Source organism: Sylvia atricapilla, chromosome 1, assembly GCF_009819655.1.
Source record: "Sylvia atricapilla isolate bSylAtr1 chromosome 1, bSylAtr1.pri, whole genome shotgun sequence".
In the NCBI taxonomy this organism is placed as follows: domain Eukaryota; kingdom Metazoa; phylum Chordata; class Aves; order Passeriformes; family Sylviidae; genus Sylvia; species Sylvia atricapilla.
The window spans coordinates 2105622-2125133 of NC_089140.1; the positions used below are offsets into that span (position 1 = coordinate 2105622).

The window sequence follows — 19512 nt, forward strand, 5'->3', positions numbered from 1 at the left end:
CACCAAGGGAGCTCACATTTAACAGCAAGAGAGGGATTTTCAGCAATTCCCATCCCCGGGGACCGCAGGATGCGGAGCTTTGATTTTGTTGCTCTAAGACAGGCAGGGATGAAAGCGATGTGCACTGGCAGGAAATCCTTAAGGTGCTGGGCTCCTCCAGCAGCTTGACAAGTGCCTTTCCCTCCCACAAAATCACCAAAATCAGTGTAAGCAGAACAGGTCATCACCTCTCCTCCCCTCCGAGTTAATATTCTGGATAAGGAGCCGTGAGATGTTCCCACCAACTCTGGAGAGCACACACCCAGAGCTGGGCAGTGTGGATGCTCTTCATGAACCTGTAACAGCACATCAGATGTCAAAACAGGGATAAAATCATGTCCAGTCCTCAAATATGAAGGCAGGGTTGAAATAAGAGCAAGCAGGCTTTTGGTGGATTGACAGCAGCAAGAATGAGAAGCCAAAGCTGGAATTGTGGGTTTTCCTGCCATCAGGTTGGCAAAGCTCTGGAAGACCCTCATAGTGGGAAAGGAAAGAAGAAAATATACTGTAATACACACAGCCTGAGCAAGGGGAAGGGTTCATCAGAGAATCTGTTATCATTTGGCTTAAAATGGGTGAACCCAGAGCACCTCCCTGCTCTTCCCATCCTCTCCCAGCCCTGGTCCCTTCAGAGAGACTCCAATCCCAACCCAGAGGCTGTTCCCATTCTGGATCCCCATCCCTTTCCTTGCCTGGGAGGGCAAAATCCATGTACAGTTCAGGCTGGAAGAGATCATCTCCAGGAGAGGGGATTTCTGGACATGAGGGCTGGCCAGTGTGTGGCACAAGGCATCTCTCTAATTAGAGGTGATCATTATTTGAGCTTCAGAAACATGGGTAAAGTGAGGGAAGCATCAGATGAATGAAATTGGTTTGTCTTGGGAATACAAATTATGACTGATTGAGACAATAATCTGGAGGCATTTGGTATCCTCTGCTTCTACAGCAGGTTATTTGAAATTTGGGGTTTTTTTGGAGGTCAAGTAGCCCATTCCCATTGGTGAGGGCAAGGTGAGAGCTTCACTTGATTAAATCACAAGCAGATACAAGTTCTGGCAATTTCAGTGGTGTTATTATTATCATTTAACCTCTGTCTATGATTTGACAGTGAAGCCAATGGAGAACTTCCACAAATCACATTTCTGTGGTCTTTTATTCACCAAGAGCACAAAGTCCTTGTGTTATTCAGGGTGTGACAGATCCCCAGGAGGTCCTCATGCCATGTCTTCACTTTCTGTGTTTTGCTCAGCTTCCCAAACCCAACCAATGACATTTCCACCCAATACAATGTCAGGCTGACTCCTCATGGTGGCTGAAATTAAACATTATTAGGACATGATGCAGTAGAGGGTCTGCTTTGAAATGGTGGTCAGGATAATTTCTTTCAGTTTTTAAGCCCTAGGACTCGTTTTTCCATATCTGGGACCAGCACCAGGCTCATCACCAGCTCATAGGCTTTTCTCATCCATGCTGGCAATGCGCAACAATGTGAGGAGAAAACTTATTTTTTTCCCCAGTTTTTCTGTTCTGATTATTTTGACTGTGTCTTCTTAGGATTAAAAGATTTAAGGGAATGTCTCAGAACACGGCTGCTGGTCGGGGTGAAAGAGCAAGTCGTGATAGGACAAGGAAGATGGTTTTTTATGGTGGGGAGGGAAGGGTTAGATGAGATTTGGGGAAGGAATTCTTGGCTTGGAGGGTGGTGAGGCCCTGGCATAGGGTGCTCAGAGAAGCTGGCTGCCCCTGAATCCCTGGAAGTGCCCAAGGCCAGGTTGGATGGGGCTTGGAGCACCCTGGGACAGTGGAAGATCCCTGTCCATGGCAGAGGGGTTGAAATCAGATCTTTGAGGTCCCTTCCAACCCAAACCATTCTGTGATTCCATGGTTCTGTGATAAATGTTCCTGCCAAGGGCCATAAAAATCTCTGCATGACAAAGTTATGAGTCTTTATCTCAGTCTTTATCTCTTTGTCCCACCTGGGCAGCAGATGTGTTCGTGGAAGGTGGAGAGGTTCGTTTCCTTCTGGAAAGGGAGCTGCAGCTCAGGTTTTGAGGTTCCTCTTTTGGCTGGGTGAGGCAGAGCATTTGTTGGTGTTCCCATCTTTGGGAGCCGAGCTCCTTCAGCAGTTTCCTCACCTGCATCCTCCAGAGATGAATTTCTCCCACAACTGGAGAAATTTCAGACAAATGTTCGGTATATTCAGCTCCCTTTTCTGCTTGAAATTTACACAAGAGCTCCATCTATAACCAAAATATCTGTCATCCACAGCTTATCTGCTGACTTAAAATTGCTTGTAAATCATCCAGCCTGCATCTGGGGCTTTATAATTTCCTTATTCCTGGGTGTCTAAATAGACCTGAAATTCCCTAGCATTGTGCTCAAGTGTTTGGGATTAGAAAAGTGGGAAGATAATGATGGCTCTCCAGCTCACAGGTGGGCAGCTGGGGCAGAGGAGCTGCCTGAAAGTCATGTTTTGTAGGGTTGAGCCCCTTCTCCCTTAGGAACCACAGATCCAGCTTCCAAACCATGCTTCCTCTCACAAGCTATTTATAAAAAAGTGGCTTTTATGCTGTGGGAGCTGCATCAAATTTTTCTGCTTCCCCAGCTGGGTGAAACTGAAACCCACAGAAAAAAAAAAACCAACCCCAAAAAACAACGGATTGCCCAAGCCTGCTGCAGGGAGGTGAGCAGCTCCTCCAGCACTCAGATCCCCCCCTCCCTTCTCCAAATGGGGCCTGCAAAGCAAAAAAAAAACTTCTGCAAGCCGAAAAATTGCTTAATTGCCTCAAATTGATTCCATGGTTTTATTAAGATATTTTCCCAGCCCTATTATGGTTAATTATTTGTATTACAGTAGACTCCGAGGCCCCAAGCAGAGATCAGGGCCCCATTGTGCTAAATAGTGTACAAGCACTTAATAACAGAATCATTCCTTGCCCCACATAACTTGCAATTATATGGGGAGCTGCAGTGGAAACACACCACAGCTCATGTGAGCACATTTTAGGAGAGGTTAATGTGGATTTTGGAAGCCAAGGGGGTCCCTCACGAGAATCTGTTCAGCCCCACTCTTCCTGCTGAGTGCCAGTGGGAAAACCTGGAGGGAGAATCTTGATGTTCGACCAGGAGACGAACGCCCCACTTGGCTTAAGGCTTCGTGAGGGGAAGAAAGAGGAGAAAGAAAAGTGGGGGAAAGTGAGCAGGTTTCTGTGCTGCTTTCTCCTTCACCTCTGGTTTGTGCTCGGAGCCTGGGCTGCGGGAGGTTCATGAAGGAGCTTGTTATCCTGGGGATTTCCAGCCTCATCTTGCAGAAGCAAAGCTTTCCTCTGCTCAGGTGAATGCTGAGAGGAGCACGAGCCTTGCAGCGACTCTGCTTCCTCCCAGCCCCAGTGAGGAAGTGGAGCAAAAATGCAGAAAGGGAGCCCTGTGCATCTCCTTCTCCCTCCTCCCACCCCACTCCACAGTCAGATCTCTGTGGCTGCATCTCACCCCTGCGTGGGAGATCTCAGCTATCAGGGGGTCAGCACTGGGGGAGTTTTCCACACCTTCAAGAGAGTGGGGAGAGTTTTGAGGCCTCGAAGCCTTGCTGGAGGTGGTGTTTGGGGCTGGGAGTGTATCAGGGTTGGGGTGAACGGGCAGCTGGTGATTCAAGCAAGGGTGGTGCTGGTACCGCAGGTGCTGCTGAGCTCCAGGTGACCCTCAAGGACTTCACATCTCTGCATTGCCCACCTCTCTGCAGGGCTGAGAGGATGTGCAAAGCAGCAAACTGCAGCCCCAAACCGGGGAAAAATCCAATTGTTTCCGAGCACTAAGCTCAGGACTCAAGCGGAGCAGGAACCTCTGGAGATAACGCCGTGTCTCTGTGTGTGTGCGTGTGTGTAAAACGGCCTCGCCGAATCCCCCGGCTTTAGCAGGGCTTTGAAAAAGATCTGGGTGGTGATTCAAAATCCAGGTTATGACCTGTGACCTTTGGATGAGAAATTGTTGCCATTTAGGATGTGTTAGGAGGTCCATCCTTTTCATCAAATGCGTGTTTCTTCTTGCTGCGGGAGGCAATCACACCGGTATATCATTAACTCGCAGAAAAGGAGGCTGTAAAAGAAGTTGATGGGGGACCTTAGCCCACACCCTGCTGGGGTCTGCTCGGAGCACAATATCCCAGCGACCATGAGATTAAGCTAAAGAGAAAAGTGAAAATGCTTTTCACGATTCACACGCCCTTTAGATTGTTTTATTAAACCATTTGAATAGGGATTTCCCTTTCGGCCGACAACGGGGCCCGGCCAATGCATAGTTCTAGGTTGCTATGACTTAGTTGGTGCTGGCTAATCACAAGTGAGGGCAAATTTCATATAAAATATCTCGGGCCATTGTCAACCTAATGCGGCGTGACAGTGCCAGCACAAAGGGGGATTCATTCACCCCAGCAGGTAATAAGGACGATTTGCCATACCAACCAGGCAGTCTCGAGGGGGGCTGTCAAATACGATCAGAGCAGCGAAATGGAGCCTCACATTCCATTCTCAGGTGGGCGAGGGCGATCCTTTTGTTCCATCATGTTGCTTCTGATAACAGAATACAATTATATTCCTTTTTATTTTTTCTTTTTGTTTTTTTGCTTCCCTGTATCCTACTGACCGTTGGAGCTGTTTTGCATAGCAGCCTTTGGGGCTTGCCTTTTTTTTTTTTTTTTTTTCATTATTTATTTTATTTTATTTTATTTTATTTTCCCCCCCGAGGTCAAGAGGGACCCCCAATGATCCTTTAACCTCCAAGGCACCCCGGAGAATTTCACCCCAGTGAATTTCCCCGCTCCTTTTCCTTCGCCTTCCCCTTTCATTAAGGACTCTGTCCTACCACAATGTGCGCCCTGTATCTCAGCTAATCAACCCCGACTGGCACACAGCTTCCTTTTGTCCGGAGCCTCCCGGGGATGTTGGGGAGACCAGGGCTTGGGGTAATTCGGGGCGGACTCAGAGGACCGTGTGCTGCTGCTCCAGGACGGTGGAATATTCAGGAGAAGGCATTTATGGGATGGCAGGAGGGAGGCATCAGACGCTGCCCGAGTGTTCCGCATATGACCAACAGAAATTCAGCAGGGTGGGCAGGGAGACACACACGGTAATGATTAGATCAACAGAGAGATAGGGCGATAGAGAGAGAGATAAGGGGTCTTTGCTTTGCAGGTATCAGACTCAGGGCTGCTGATACCAGACTGTCCCACTGATTTGCCTGTCTTGGGGGTCTGGTTACCTGCAAGATCACCTGGGGTTGTTTTGACAGTGGCTAATTAAGGAGAGCATTCCAGTCTCCAGCCCACCCTGGGCTTGGGCTCACACCGGGGCTTGGAGGGAGCACTGGCCCCAGTCCCAGGGCACAAGGTTTGCAGGCTGCCTCGGCCTCTGGAAATCCAGCTCTACCTGTCTCAGGTACGGGCTGAAAGGTTTGGAAGTGCCAGAAAGGTTTGGAGGTTTGAGCACCACGCTGGAGGTCGCAGCTCTGTTGAGCTCCGGTGCAACGACAACTGGAGAGAAACAGAGAGAAAGTGAGAAGAGAAAGAAAAATAAATTAAAAAAGAAAAAAAAAAAAGAAAAAGAGAGAGAGAAAAGAAAGAAAAAAAGAGAAAAAAAAAAAAGAGAAAAAAATAAAAGAAAAAAAGAAAAAGGAAAAAGAAAAAGAAAAAAGAAAAAAGAAAAAAGAAAAAAGAAAACCCCACCATTCAGATGTTTTGGGGAAACTTGGCCTTCAGGATTTTACAAGCTGTGCTAATCCAACCTCCCTCAATCCAACATTCCCTCTTATCTGTATCGCCTTCATGTTCCCTGGCAGGAATTGCCCATTTAATAATTTCCCTCCAATGAGCTGAATCACAGCTAATCTGATCAAATGTCTTTTTAGGGCCTTTCATCTTCCCAGGGATGTGTTGACACTAGCACAGCTGGTTCAGAGGAAACAAGAACTCAATCAGAACTCCGTTCAAAACACAGATGGGACCCAAACCTAACCTTTCCTTTCAGATATGCAAAAGTGTGGTTAACTTCTTGTTACTGTGCATTTGCATAAGGCTTTGCATTTAGGGGCCTGATTTTTAACTGGTTGAAAAAAAAGCCAAGCAAGCCCTGGAGCTGGATTTTGGTGAGAACCTGTGCAGAATCAGCTGGGCACGGGGCTGGCAGGGCTCTCTGTGAGGAAGGGGACAAGCTGTGGTGTCACACAGAGCCCAAGGGGCAGCTCCTGGTTGCCATCACCTGCTGTGCTGTGGGTGCTGCGTTTCTCCCAGAGCTGCAGCTGCTCTTGGAGCCCCCTTCATCCCATTCCAGGGAAAGCCTCAGTTACCTGCAGACCCCAAGGGCTGCTGCTCTGGCAGAGTGGCCTTCTCTAGGTTTGGGAAGGAGATAAACCCACGTGGGATTGCTGCTGGAGAGGAGGGGATGTGACACAAGCCTGAACACAGGCAATGGCAGCAGGAGCTTGGGCTTCACTGGCAAAGACTCCAAGAACATTCAGGCCAGTCTGTAGAGCAGATTGGATTGTGGACTCCCCAGCTCTGGAAATGTTCAAGGCTGGGCTGGATGGGGCTCTGAGTAACCTGGCATGGTGGAAGTTGTCCCTGCCCATGGCAGGGGGTTGGAATAAGACAATCTTAAGGTCCTTTCCCATCCAAAGCATTCCGTGGTCCTATAATTCTCTGGTTGCAGTCTTACAAGGAATGAGGAATGCAATTAGTGATCCTTCTGCATCCGAGGGATCCCAGGCAGCCATTCAGGCTCTGCTGTTGTTCAAAGGTTCCCGAGTAACCAAGGTCTTCAGGACAAGATTGATGGGGATTTATGTGACTCTGGACACACCTCAGTGCAACGTGGAGCTGCTCTGGATCATCCTGGAGCTGCTGCCAAGACCTGTAACCAGATGAGGCACTGGTTAGAAAGTCTCCAATGTCATAGAATAATGGAATACTTTGGGTTAGAAGGGACATTTAAAGGTCCTCTAGTCCCCACTCCTTTGCAGGGAGGTGACCACAATTCAGTCCAGAGGCAGCTGGAGAGGCTGAGGTTCTCCTGGATGGCCCCATGGATAAACAGTGATCCCAGCATCAGCTGGTATATGGAGTTTATGTTATATATGTTATGTTATATATATTAGGGAGTTATATATGATGGAGTTATATATATTATGGAGTAATAAGGCATCACGCAGCACTGACTGAGGAGAAAACTCCTGTCTTTTCCCCCTCCCCTGTGGAATGCTGCAGGCCAAAAAGGTGCTCAAAGCTCAGGCTGGAGAGTGTAAGACGAGCTTTCTGCCCATGGCTTTGCAAATGGGGAAACTGAGGCAGGGTTTTGGAGTTCAGAAAGGCCCTTTGTGCAGCACGTGAATCCCACCAGGCTCTGATCTTCCCAAAGCCTCTGGAATCTTCTCAGGGTAACCACAAGGGCTCCCTGGCCGATGCTGCTGTGGTTGAGCAGAAAATGGGGTCAGGGCACTCGGTGGTTTAGGCTTGGGAGTGACACCAAGGGAAGAAACAAAAGCTTTAAAGATCTCGGAATCTCAGGATCTCCTCCTTCAGCTTTCACTCAGGAAAGTGTTTTCCAGCATAACCAGGATGAACGCTGCTCACACTGGGAACATGTTCAGCCTGACTTGTCCCCTCCTTTTATAGTCCTCGTGCTGAGCCCATCTCAGGCCACAGCTTCCGTCTCAGTGGGTAGAAAGCAAACAGCAAGTGTGGGACAAGGACTCAATTTTCAGGAGAAAAGGGGCAATTGAGGAGGTGCCAGGTCTGAGGTGCTGCAGGAGACCAACACGCTGCAGGTGGTGAGGATGGGTGAAGGGAAATGGGAGCACTGGGAACAGGGACCTCTCCAGAGGGAAGCTGAGGGAAGCTGGAGGCTGAGGCTTGAAACCTTTCTGCGTTTTTTTTTATCTGAGATGGAATCCTCTCTTGCTATAATCGTGAGGAATGTGAGGAAACTGAAGCTCACCTGCCTCCGAGGCTGCCAGAGCCAATATTTGGTTTACAACATTCCCAGTATTTTCCCCTTGAGCACTGTCAGGGTCCCAGCAGCCACGACATCCCTGTGATCCCCTTCCTTCTCCTCCTCCTCCTGTTCCTCTTCCTCCCCTACAATGGGAACAACACTTGTTTGCCTCCAGCACTTGGGCACAGTCTGTGGACCAATCTGTCAGCCAGTGTGTGCCAAGGAGTTCCCTGTTCTCTGCCTTCCCTTGGTGCTGGGCCAATATTTAATAGTTCTGACTGGCAAATGATTTCCTGCTTCGTGATCATTTAAAAAAAAAAAAAAAAAAAGGCTTTTAACATTGAGGGTTTTTTTCTTTTTCCCCAGCTTCACTTCTTTCCCTGGGGAGAAATGTGTCCTGTGAAAATGTGAACCTTCATTTCTTGGAATGGTTTGGGTTGGAAGAGACCTTTAAAGTTCATCTAGTCCAACCCCCCTGCAGTGAGCAGGGTCACCTTTCCAATAGATCAGGTCACTCAAAGCCCCACCTAATTCCACCTTGGCTCCTTCCAGGGACGGGGCATCCACCACTGCTTTGGACAACTTGTTCCAGATCTTCACCACCCTCATCATAAAAAAAAATATTACTTCTTTTTGTCTGGATCCATATCTTATTAATTTAAAACCATTACCCCTATTTTAGTTCAACAGTCCCTAATGAGAAGTCTCACCTCAGCTTCCTCCTAAGCCCCCAAAGAGCATTGTAAGGTGGGGGACATCACCCCCATATCCTGACCTCTCAATTTTTGGCTTTCAGGAACCTGCTGGTCACCAAGTTTAGCCGTGCTGAGGGGCTGGAGTATCCTCTGCCGCAATCTGGGACAGGCTGGGCTGCACTGCTCCTCCTGCACGTGGATTTCAGGGCCAGCAGGCAATGCCATTTGTGTTGGTACAAGCCAGCAGTGATGCCTCCATGTGCTTTTGCAGCTCTGACTCACCAGTCCCGTGTGATTTTGCTCCTGCTGTTCAGAAAGCAGCTGTGCCTGCAAGGCTGGCAGAGCCTACAGAAACTCCTTCTCCCAGGGGCCACCAGCTACTCAACACACTGAGCAGGCTCATTTGGTATTTTAATCCTTTCTGGGATTCTTCTTTTTCATCCCAAGTGATGCAGCGTGAGCTTTCCTTCAAACACTCCTGGCTTATCCTCGTGGGGAGGTTTCTGGGTGACCCTCCCCACGAGGGACTGGCACAACTCTGCTCCCACATCCAGGGATCCTTGATGGATCCGAGGAGGAGAGCACAGCGTGCTGAGAGCAGCTGGGTGGGGATCTTCAAAACCCAAATTCACCTCACCTCAGTCGAAGGCTGGGCTTCCAAAGCTCTTCACAAATTCCTCACTACCTTTTTTCCACTGGACAACACCTTCCAATGCCTGTGATGCCAAAGGTGCAGGGAGGACCACAGGAACCAGGGCAAATTGAGCTAGGACGGGCCCCCAGTGTAAAAGGCTGGGCTGTGCTGCTCCAAATACCAGAAATACCAGGTTGTTCCCAGCTTTATTTCCAGTTTCTTAGTTCTTAGGGTTTATTTAGTTTATTTGGTCGAGTTTTTCCCCTTTTAATCCAGAGTCAGCGTAGTGTCAACTGTTGTGCAAATCCTAACTGACAGCTGTGGGTTTATATCCCCTCGAGCCAAGGAGGGAATTGAAACCCTTTCTCACACGCCCTCATGTTCTTAGGGAACAATTTCTACCAGAAAAACGTTGGAAAGCCTTTGCACCTTCCACCCCTCGAAGATGGGTGTCTCAAGCAGCTGGAGCTAGAGGTACCTTTCAAGAGACTTTTAGCTTTGGAAAACGGAGCTCAGAGAAGCCAGCACAACTCCTCCCCCCAGTCCTGCTAAACAGATAAACCATTTCCTCTATTTCGCTCCATTTTTAGCAAAATGCCTCTCCCAAGGGCACTCCAGAAGGTGTCAGAAATTCAGGGTTCACAGCCACGCCTTTCCAATCATGGAACAAGGAGCAGGATCCTCTCCTCAGGAGCAGACGGGCTGGCAATTCTTTCCCTCATTGTCTGGGACAATTCTATTCTTTTCCATGTTGTTTACACATTATCCAGCCCAAAAAGGCACTAAGCCAGTGCTTCGCTCTAAGGACTCTGTTTCAAAAAGGAAGGATTCAGGGTGTCAGGAATGGAGACAGCAGGGCTCAGTGTTGCAGTACGGATGTGATAAAAAAGGGATTTTCAGAGCAAAATAAACCCATTGTATTCATCCTACTGCATCACCATAGTCCATCTCGCCACGTATCTGGGATACCTGCCTGACCTGGGGTTAATAATTTCATCGTTCTGGGAAAATAAGTCACTGTCTGGGCAGAAGAACACAGGAGAGCAGTTTTCACGTATTGGACAGCCGAGATATTTATGCAGTTATTCATTTGCCTTCCTCATCCCACAATCTGAGAACCCTCTGCTTGGCTCCAATTCCTTCTGCCTGCAATTCTGAAGACATCACGGAGTTTAGCATTGCAGACTCCCGGGGAGATAAGCAGGATTGTCCTCGGGTGTACTGATAAGGAAGCAGAAGCACAGAGTGACTAAAGGATTTGCCTAAAGTCACATAAAATAGCCCTGTCACAACAGGAAAGCGAATCTTAGGTCACATCATCCTCAGGCCTCTGGGTTATCAAAATTAAACTACTCAGCCAAGTGTTTTTGCATCTCAGGATGGGTTTGGTGATGGGACAAGTGGTCAGAGATGTTCTGCTCAGGATATTCAGGGGACATTCATTTTCTCAGATTTCAGCCTGGGCTTCTTAGGAAAGCCTTTTTCCAGAAGGGACCAGTGACTTGGAGACCTCTGCTTTAGGGGACGCCCCTAAAGGCCCTCTGGAAGTCTCAGCACTTTTTCGGTGATATTCAGTCCCCCCAGAATGGAGAGGCAACCGTGGAAAAGCACCAGACATCCAAAAGTCTCTGCAGGGAAACTCAGGAGCGGGCAGGAATTGAAGGAGCTGCAGTCAGAGCTTTGGTGACCAAAAGAAGGTGGTTCAAACGCTCTGAAGCCAACATCCCCCTGAGACATCGGTCCCTGCTAACCTCCTCCTGCCAGATGACTTTCCAGCGGCTCCCTTCAAGCCCTAAGCCCTAAACCAGCTGCTGCCTGCTGCTCCCAGAGCCACCCAGAGGGGACCGAGGCCACCCGGCCAAGGCACGGCACTTCTCCGCTATCTCCGCCCAATCTCCCGCATTTTTTTTTCTTTTTTTTTCTTTTTTATATGGCACCTTAATAACCCCTCATTTCCATTACAAGTGCATGCTTTCCTTCTGCTTATCTCCATCTCCGTCCCCTCCCGCAGCCGCCTCGCCTGCGGCGGGAGCCCCAAGCCTTGGAGCCGGGCAGGATCAGGGATGCTCGGGGAAGGCAGGACAGTCCCGTGGCTGGGGAGGTGGCAGGACGTGATTCACACCGTGGCACCGCTCCCATCTGCGTCAATACTGAACCCGGTGCCTTAAGTTAGGGGGGTAGGAGATGTTAAACCCGGTGCCCTAAATGCCGCGGAGTCATTAAGGAGATGGGGCTGCGACTTTCTCAAGAGACAAAACTCCTCCATCACCTCAGTGCCCCGGGGCCAGATCGCAGCTCCTTTGCCCTGCCTGCCTACATTCCCCAGGTAGTTAGGATCAGATACAACGCCATTTGCTTCCTGTTGTGTGCTCCTAAGTGGTGGCTGCATTTCAAAAGCAGGGGAGTGATTAGGTCCTATGCGGGCTGTAAAAGGCGATGAGCGCTTTCTGGGAAGGGGAGAGTCCGCTGTAATTGGTGCTGCTTAAGGCAAATCCCATCAACAGCCTTTCAACAAGGGCTAAAGACTGTGGGGAGTTCAGGTGATGGAACGTGAGATTTAGGGTTTGGTCTCTACAGCCAAAACTGTCTGCCTGGATCTGCTGGTTCGGCTGTGGCCAGGTCCTGGAAACACTCGGGAATTCTCCAGGCTGTGCTGCCCGAAGCTCCCTGCGGTTTGGTGAGCTCTGCACCTGGACAGAATCATTGGATCGTAGAATCCTGGGAGTTGGAAAAGACCAACAAGGCCACTGAGCCCAAACATGAACCCAGCACTGCCACGTGCGCTGGTGTCCCATGTTCCTAAGTGCCATATCCTTTTAAATCCCTCCAGGTGACTCCATCGCTGCCCTGGACAATATGCCAGTGCCTGACAACACTTTCAGTGACGAAATTTTCCCTAATAGCCAACTCAAATATCCAAATTTCCCTGATATCCAATCCTTGACGCAACTTGAGGCTGTTCCCTCTCCTCCTGTCCCTGTTCCCTGGGAGCAGATCCCAAATCCCCCCTGGGTTGTCCTTTTCTGTCAGGGAGTTGTGCAGAGCCACAAGGTCCCCCCTGAGCCTCCTGTTCTCCAGGCTCAGCTCCTTTCCCAGCTCCTTCAGCCTCTCCTGGTGCTCCAGAGCCTTCCCAGCTCTATTCCCTCCCCTGGACATGCTCCAGCTTCTCCAGGTCTTTACTGTAGTAAAGGGAAAAAACTCTGTGCTGAGCTGATGGCTCCTGCTGAATCCGAGCTGAGATCCACAAATCACGGACTCCCAAGCCAAGGCCACCTCTCTCATATCCACACAGGAGAGGTTTTCCTGCACTAACACCATGGCTGTAGACATTTTAGTTTTGGTCCAAGCTTGGCAAGGCACAGGGAGGGTCTCCACGAGGTTTGCAAACATCAACTCAGCACCTACAGCACCTTCCCAACAAGCCAAAGGCCTGGATCAGATCTCTCCTGAGCAGAGGAAAGGGTGGGAAAAATTCCCAAGAGATCAGAGCTGACCCGACCAAGGAACGTGCTTTAGTCATAGTCAGAGGAAAGTACATCATCCTTGTCTCTAAATTGGAGATGCCTGGATTTGACGGAGGGACCACGTGGTGGGTCAGGAATTAGCTGTGTGGTGGCACTCCAGGAGATGCAGTGCTCTTTGGGGGTTGCTGTTGGGACTGGCACTGTTCGGTGGTGACATGGACAGTGGGATCCAGTTGGCTGATGACACCAGGCTGAATGGTGCAGTCAGAGGCTGGAGGGAAGGGATGCATCCCTAGGGAGCTGGGCAGGCTGGAGATGTGGGTCTGTGCAAACCTCAACAAGGACCTGCAAACGGGTCAGGCCAATCCCAATCCCAAACACAGGCTGGGTGGAGAATGGGGTGAAAGCAGCCCTGAGTAGAAAACTGGGAATGTTGGAGCTACATGACCTTTAAGGACCTTCCAATCCAAGCATTCTGTGATTTTATGGAAAGGTTTCAAGATCAGTTGGGCCACACTGGGAGGATGTGGGAGGTGTGCCAGCCTTTCCCTGGCCAGACCCTGCACCTTCCACCTCCCTGCTAGGTTACAACGGCATTCACCCCACCACCTCATCTCACTGGCTTTTGTGAGAAGCCTTTTATTTTTCAGAGACTCCAGGGCTGGTCAAAAATGTCCTTGGAGTTCTCATATGAAGTTCTCCACCCCCAAAATTTGGTTTCTGGATCCCACCTGGACTTAGGCAAGCGCAAGATGCAGAGTTCCCATTCCTGTTCAAATGGGACTCTCCTGCTCACGCTCAAAGCTGAGCTTTCACAGTCAAGAGCTGCATGGTCATCATTTGCAGGATTCTTGGATCCTCCAGGCTCGGGCAGATGCTGAACAAGGGTTTTTCAAAATCACACTGGCGACCTGAGGCTTCCTGCATTTTCCCTTTTTTTTTTTTTTTTTTTTTTTTTTTTGTTTTGTTTTTTTGGTTGTAGCCCTCAGTGACTTAATAACCTCCCCAAGTGCCCTGACAAACATGTTCCAGGACATTGCTCATCCCTTCAGCTTGTAAGTTCATGCAGTTTGTGAGATTTGCATATTGTTGTCTTTGGTAGCCTTCCCAAAGCAAAGCTGGAGTTCTTGCTCAAGCCTTCAATCCAGCCGGGACTGCTCCGCAGTCGTGATTGCTCCCCGAAAACATGTTGATTTTTGGCTTGGTGCATTCAACTCTCCTCACATTAGTAAAGCCTGGAAGCATCTGGAAGGCAAAGTTTAAGCCAAAACGCCCAGGGAAAGCTCAGATCAGCAAAATAAGGTGCAGGGAAGGTTTGGGTGGTTTTTGAGTAGTCAGCTGATACAAAGCTCAGTAGAAGGTTTGGTGAAGCTGCATCAGCTGAAAATGTGACCTTGTGCCTTTATGGATCCATTCATATTTCAATGTCCCAGTGGAATCATCTGAAAAATGTCAGAAACAACACGATTTCAAGGATAACTGGTCTATAAGCATGAGGTGAACGTGGAATAATACAGGAATTAAGGGAGGCCAGTTATCAGAATAATTGTGTCTGCTTAGAATTGCCTCAAGGGTTTGAGAACAGCCCTGTTCAGGGTAAAAATCCCATTTTACTGCAGCCAAAAAGCAGTGCTGTTTTCTGAGGGGTGGTATTGAACTGCAGGGTCATTTCTGGTGAGTAAAGAAATCAAAACCGTGAGGATAAAGGGAAATAAAAATTGGTATCTTAGGGTATTCCCCGCTTGCAAAGCAGTTTGAAAAGTTTGGTTTTCATTTTGGCGCAGTGTGGAAAAAAGCACTGGCAGCGAGGAAAGCCTTCCCTGTCCAGCTCTCCCTGGGATGGAAGGTTGTGATGGGAGCTCTCCACAAAGACTAAAACTCCTCAGTCCTTAACCATGACAACTCCTGGCTGCTCCCACCCTCCAGCCTGAGGCAATGGGCAGAAAAGGAAAGCTCATTTCCAGTCCCCTTGGCAGGGACCTTAATTAGGCAAGTGAGGGAAACTTGGGGCAGGTGCAAGGTGCAGCTTGAGCACTGTCACTGAGTGAGAGGCAAAGCCTCGGTGGGGGAAAAAGTGATGGAAAGTGGGGACATGGTTTGGTTTACATCCTGAAGACTGAGGATGTGACCATCCTGGCATTTTTCTGCCTTCCAGCCACCAGCACCTCTCCCTGCCAAGGAAGAGGAGCTTTACCTGGTGCTGGTCCTACCCCCAGGTAAAGCACGAGGCTGTTGTTAAGTGTAAACCTGCATTCTCCATTTTTTTGGGGAACATACCAAAATCCGATGTGTTTGAAGTGAAACCCATGGCTCGGGGCCTGGCTGTGTGGTGCACTGACTGTTGTTAAAGCATGAGGTAAAGCATGAGGCTGTTGTTAAGTGTAAACCTGCATTTTCCACGTTTTTTTGGGAACATACCCAAATCCTGCGTGTCTGAAGCGGAGCCTGCAGCTCAGGGCCTGGCTGTGTGGTGCACAGTACCACACAGAATATTCCATGTGCCTGCTGGAATTCAGGTTTGCACAGCTTTCTGTGTCTGCACAGCCCTCTGCAGAGACCTGAGGATGACCCCAGTCAGAACTTTTTGGCTGACCTCAGTGGCCTTGAATCAAGCCTGGTCCTGTCTGCACGGGAGCTTCGTTTCCTAGCGAAAGAAAACATCTTTGGAATAGGTCCAAGCCAGACCACAGGGGAAGAGGAGGATTTCCTGGCCTTCTGCCATGCCCTCCAGAGAAGATGCTCACAGGACTGATCCAATCCATCCTCCACTGGCCCTTTACTCACTGCCTTCTCTCTCCACAGCCACCAGGGAGTCCGCCTTCGTCCACGCCATCGCCTCGGCCGGGGTGGCTTTTGCCGTGACCAGGTCCTGCGCCGAGGGCTCGGCCAACATCTGCGGGTGTGACACGCGCCACAAGGGCTCTCCTGGCGAGGGCTGGAAGTGGGGAGGCTGCAGTGAGGACGTGGAGTTCGGGAGCATGGTGTCCAGGGAGTTTGCCGACGCGCGGGAGAACCGGCCCGACGCCCGCTCGGCCATGAACAGGCACAACAACGAGGCCGGGAGGACCGTAAGGGCTCTTAAGTCTCTCCTTTTTCCTGTTGCTGTTTTATTACTCCGTGTAATGAGTGGTTCACATTTTCACGGGATGTATTTCTCTTCAGGGGAAAGGAGTGAAGGTGGGGAAAAAGAGAAAAATAAGAACCTTTTATTTTTTAATGATCACCAAGCAGGAAATGGTTTGTCCATCAGAACTATTAATTACTGGGAGGGAATTATTATTGGGAGGAAATTAAGGAGACTCAAAAGATCTAAATCTGGTCAAGTCTATGTCACAAAGTGGTAATGCCTGTCCTGTGATAGCTCTAGGTCGATGTGCCTGATCTGTGAAAGCTCCACATAAATTCACCCACACAGATCTCAGCGCCTGCCTTGGAGTCAGCTGTCCAGATCTCTTTTATAGAGGATAGATCAAGGCAGGTTTATGATGGGATTTCATCCCATCTTATAAGGATATCTACCCCCAGAAGTTGTGGATGCCCCATTCCTGGAAGTACCAAGGCCAGGCTGGACAGGGCTTGGAGCAACCTGGTCTAGTGGAAGGTATCCCTGCCCATTCCAGGGCAGTTGGAACTGAATGATTTTTAAAGTCCCTTCTAACCCAAATCGTTCTGTGATTCCATGATTAGAGTTATTAACTCAGTTAATGATGTCCTAATTGTGCCTGTTTCCTTCCATTGACTGTGGGGCACCTGAAGTTTGAGTGCAATTGTCCACTCCCCTTCTCTGCAGCCTTGAGGGAGGAGAAGAGCAGGAGAGCTTTCCCCACAACCCATCTTCTTAACCCTGTTCTATTTCCCAGGAAGTATTTAAACAAAATTAGAGGCAATATGACTCTGGTACCTCCTGATTAAACCTGGATCATGGCCTGAAGCTGTTTTTACTTCAAGCAATCCTGAAATAAAACATGTGGGGGAAAAGAAAGCACAAAATCTGCCTTATACACTATGAATCTTTTCCCTAGGTGGAATAATCCCAAAAGGGAGATATTCCTTTTTTTTTTTATCTGAAGAACAGCCCATAAATGCCAGAAAAATTTAATTTCTGGGAAACAATTTGTAGAACTGAGCCACAAAGCCCTTTCTAACAGAGATTAGTCCACAGCTTCTCTGAGATAACAGAGAACAGGTTAATGTGAGGGGTCTTGTCCCCTCAGCAGAAGGTCTTTCACATATCCAGGAGGACATTTCTGCAAAGCTGCCACCGGTGCTGCGCTGGGACACCTGTCCTCAGGCAGGCTGGGGTTTCTTGAGAGCTCCTGAAGTGGATCCTGTGAATTCCCAGTGGTGTTATCCCACCTCACACCACAGCGGAGCTGTTGGAATACAACTTTTGAAAGGGAAATACCACCAGAGACCAAAATTGTCTGCAGTGGAGACGACCACAAGCAATAATGTGGTTTCCTCCAGCTCTGGCCTAAATTATCCCAGGCACCCCCAGGGATGGGGCAGTGCTGGTGGCAGTTACTGGGATACCTAATGGGAAAGAGAGAGCTGGGGAGAAGCCGTGTAGAGTGGAAAGGAGGGGTTTCCTTTAAAGTGAGAATTTCCTTTAAAGTGATAATCCTTGGGAAAAAAAACCCAACGGACATCTCTGTGATCACAGGCCTGCAGAGGTCTTTTTTACTCCAAGTCTTGTTCCTTGGTGCTGAATTTTTCTAGGACATTTTACAGGTGCCAGAGATTAGAGAGCAGATGTCACACCATGACCTGAAACCCCACTGTTTTAGAAAGTCCTGGTGTTTTCCATGCTCACCGTGCCAGCACCCATAGGACAGCTCTTCCAGGCCTCCACACTCGAGTGCTTCCAGCTAAACCTGAGCCATGGGCAACGTTCCGTGTTAGTTCCCAGAGGAACTCCAGCCCTGCCACTCCGCCAGGAGTTTTGATTAAGTTCAGCGTGATTATACAAACCAAACCCTCTGTGGTTCTCTCTCATGGCTAATTACAGCCTGCTTTGTGGTGGGTGATACTCCGTAAATAACGCAGGAAAGCACCTGGTGAACACCAAGGTGCTGATTCATGGCAAATCTCTTGGGCTCAGGCTGGCACTCGCCTGTTCACGTACCCAGAAATTTGCTGATCACTCTGAAAACGCAGATTATCAAGCTGTTGCATAAGGTTGTCTCCCACCTCAGAGTACTGGAGGGCAACACCTCTATTTATTTAAACTTATTTTATAAGAGGTAAAAACAAGTAGAAAACTTCTGAGATCAGTATTCACCCTCCCATTTATCCCAGGAAAAGTGTTTTGTGTTGAAGCCTGAGCTTTTCAAACCAAAAGTTGGGCTCTTAATTTTTTTTTTTCCTTTGAAATGATTTTATAAAAAATCCGAATCCTGGCTTCAAAATAAAAATAAATTCCTTCTCAGTTTCTGAAAGCAGCCATAGCAAGGCTTGAACCTTGTATACTTAAGTGAACACAAAACATATGTAAAGGATGGAGTTCTGGTCAAGATAGTTAGGACATTTCATGTTCCTTTTGTTTCCATCAGAAAAGTTAAATTTTTCATTTATGAAGGCATTGTTTGAGTAGCTTTGTGTGTTCTTTGCTTCTCTGCCCAGATGTGTTTGAATTCTTTTCCTGGGTGGCAACACTGCAGTACTCCCACACGAACATTGGTAAGACAGAAGTTAACAAGCTCAGAAATCTCCTTAAGTGAAAGTTTTTGATAAATCCTTAAATTTGAGTTGGGAATCAGAACCAGTCACTGTAAACCGTAAAGGACAGAAGTTTTAAGGCTTAGACTCAGCAGTGAGCAGGGCATTGACTGGGGGATTGTCATTCACAGGAGTATAAATATATCTACTAAAACATTCATAATTCCTTGGAAAATCCTGGTGAAGCAGCAGAATGTCCTAAGTGTTTTAACGGCATGTTAACGTGTTCCTTCTTTGCCTTTCTTCTCTTTGGCAGTCCATCATTGAGCTCATGCACCTCAAGTGCAAGTGCCACGGGCTGTCGGGCAGCTGCGAGGTGAAGACCTGCTGGTGGTCCCAGCCGGACTTCAGGGTCATCGGCGACTACCTCAAGGACAAGTACGACAGCGCCTCGGAGATGGTGGTGGAGAAACACCGCGAGTCCCGCGGCTGGGTGGAGACCCTGCGGCCCAAGTACAACTTCTTCAAGGCCCCCACCGAGAAGGACCTGGTCTACTACGAGAACTCGCCGAACTTTTGCGAGCCCAACCCTGAGACGGGCTCCTTCGGCACCCGTGACAGGATCTGCAATGTCACCTCCCACGGCATCGACGGCTGTGACCTCCTGTGCTGCGGGCGGGGCCACAACACCAGGACTGAGAAACGCAAGGAGAAGTGTCACTGTATCTTCCACTGGTGCTGCTACGTCCGCTGCCAGGAGTGCATACGGGTCTACGACGTCCACACGTGCAAATAAAGCAGGGCAAAACAACAAAAAAACCCAACAAAACCCTTTTGCCGGGGCTCCGAGTGGAGAAACGGATTTCGAGCCTACTTCCTCTGAGGTTGCAGACGTGAGAGAGAAGTCTACTTTTTTTTTTTTTTTTTTTTTAATATTAAATGAATATAAAAACAAAAAAACTGGACAAAAAAATTAAAAATAATTACAATAAAAAAAGGCTAAAACTGGTTGGATAGAATAGGTCTAATGACTTCTGGGCTAT

General features: G+C 48.7%; 1 protein-coding gene across 1 annotated transcript in view; it reads left to right on the top strand.

Annotated features, from left to right (window-relative positions):
- WNT3A (Wnt family member 3A) overlaps positions 1 to 19287 on the top strand; it is an 89748-nt gene extending 70461 nt beyond the window's left edge. The window contains exons 3-4 of the mRNA XM_066313433.1: positions 15614 to 15879; positions 18786 to 19287. Coding sequence (XP_066169530.1) covers positions 15614 to 15879; positions 18786 to 19265 — 746 coding nt within the window. The 3' untranslated portion in view covers positions 19266 to 19287. The remainder of the gene's footprint in view (positions 1 to 15613; positions 15880 to 18785) is intronic.
- The last annotated feature ends 225 nt before the right edge of the window (positions 19288 to 19512 follow it).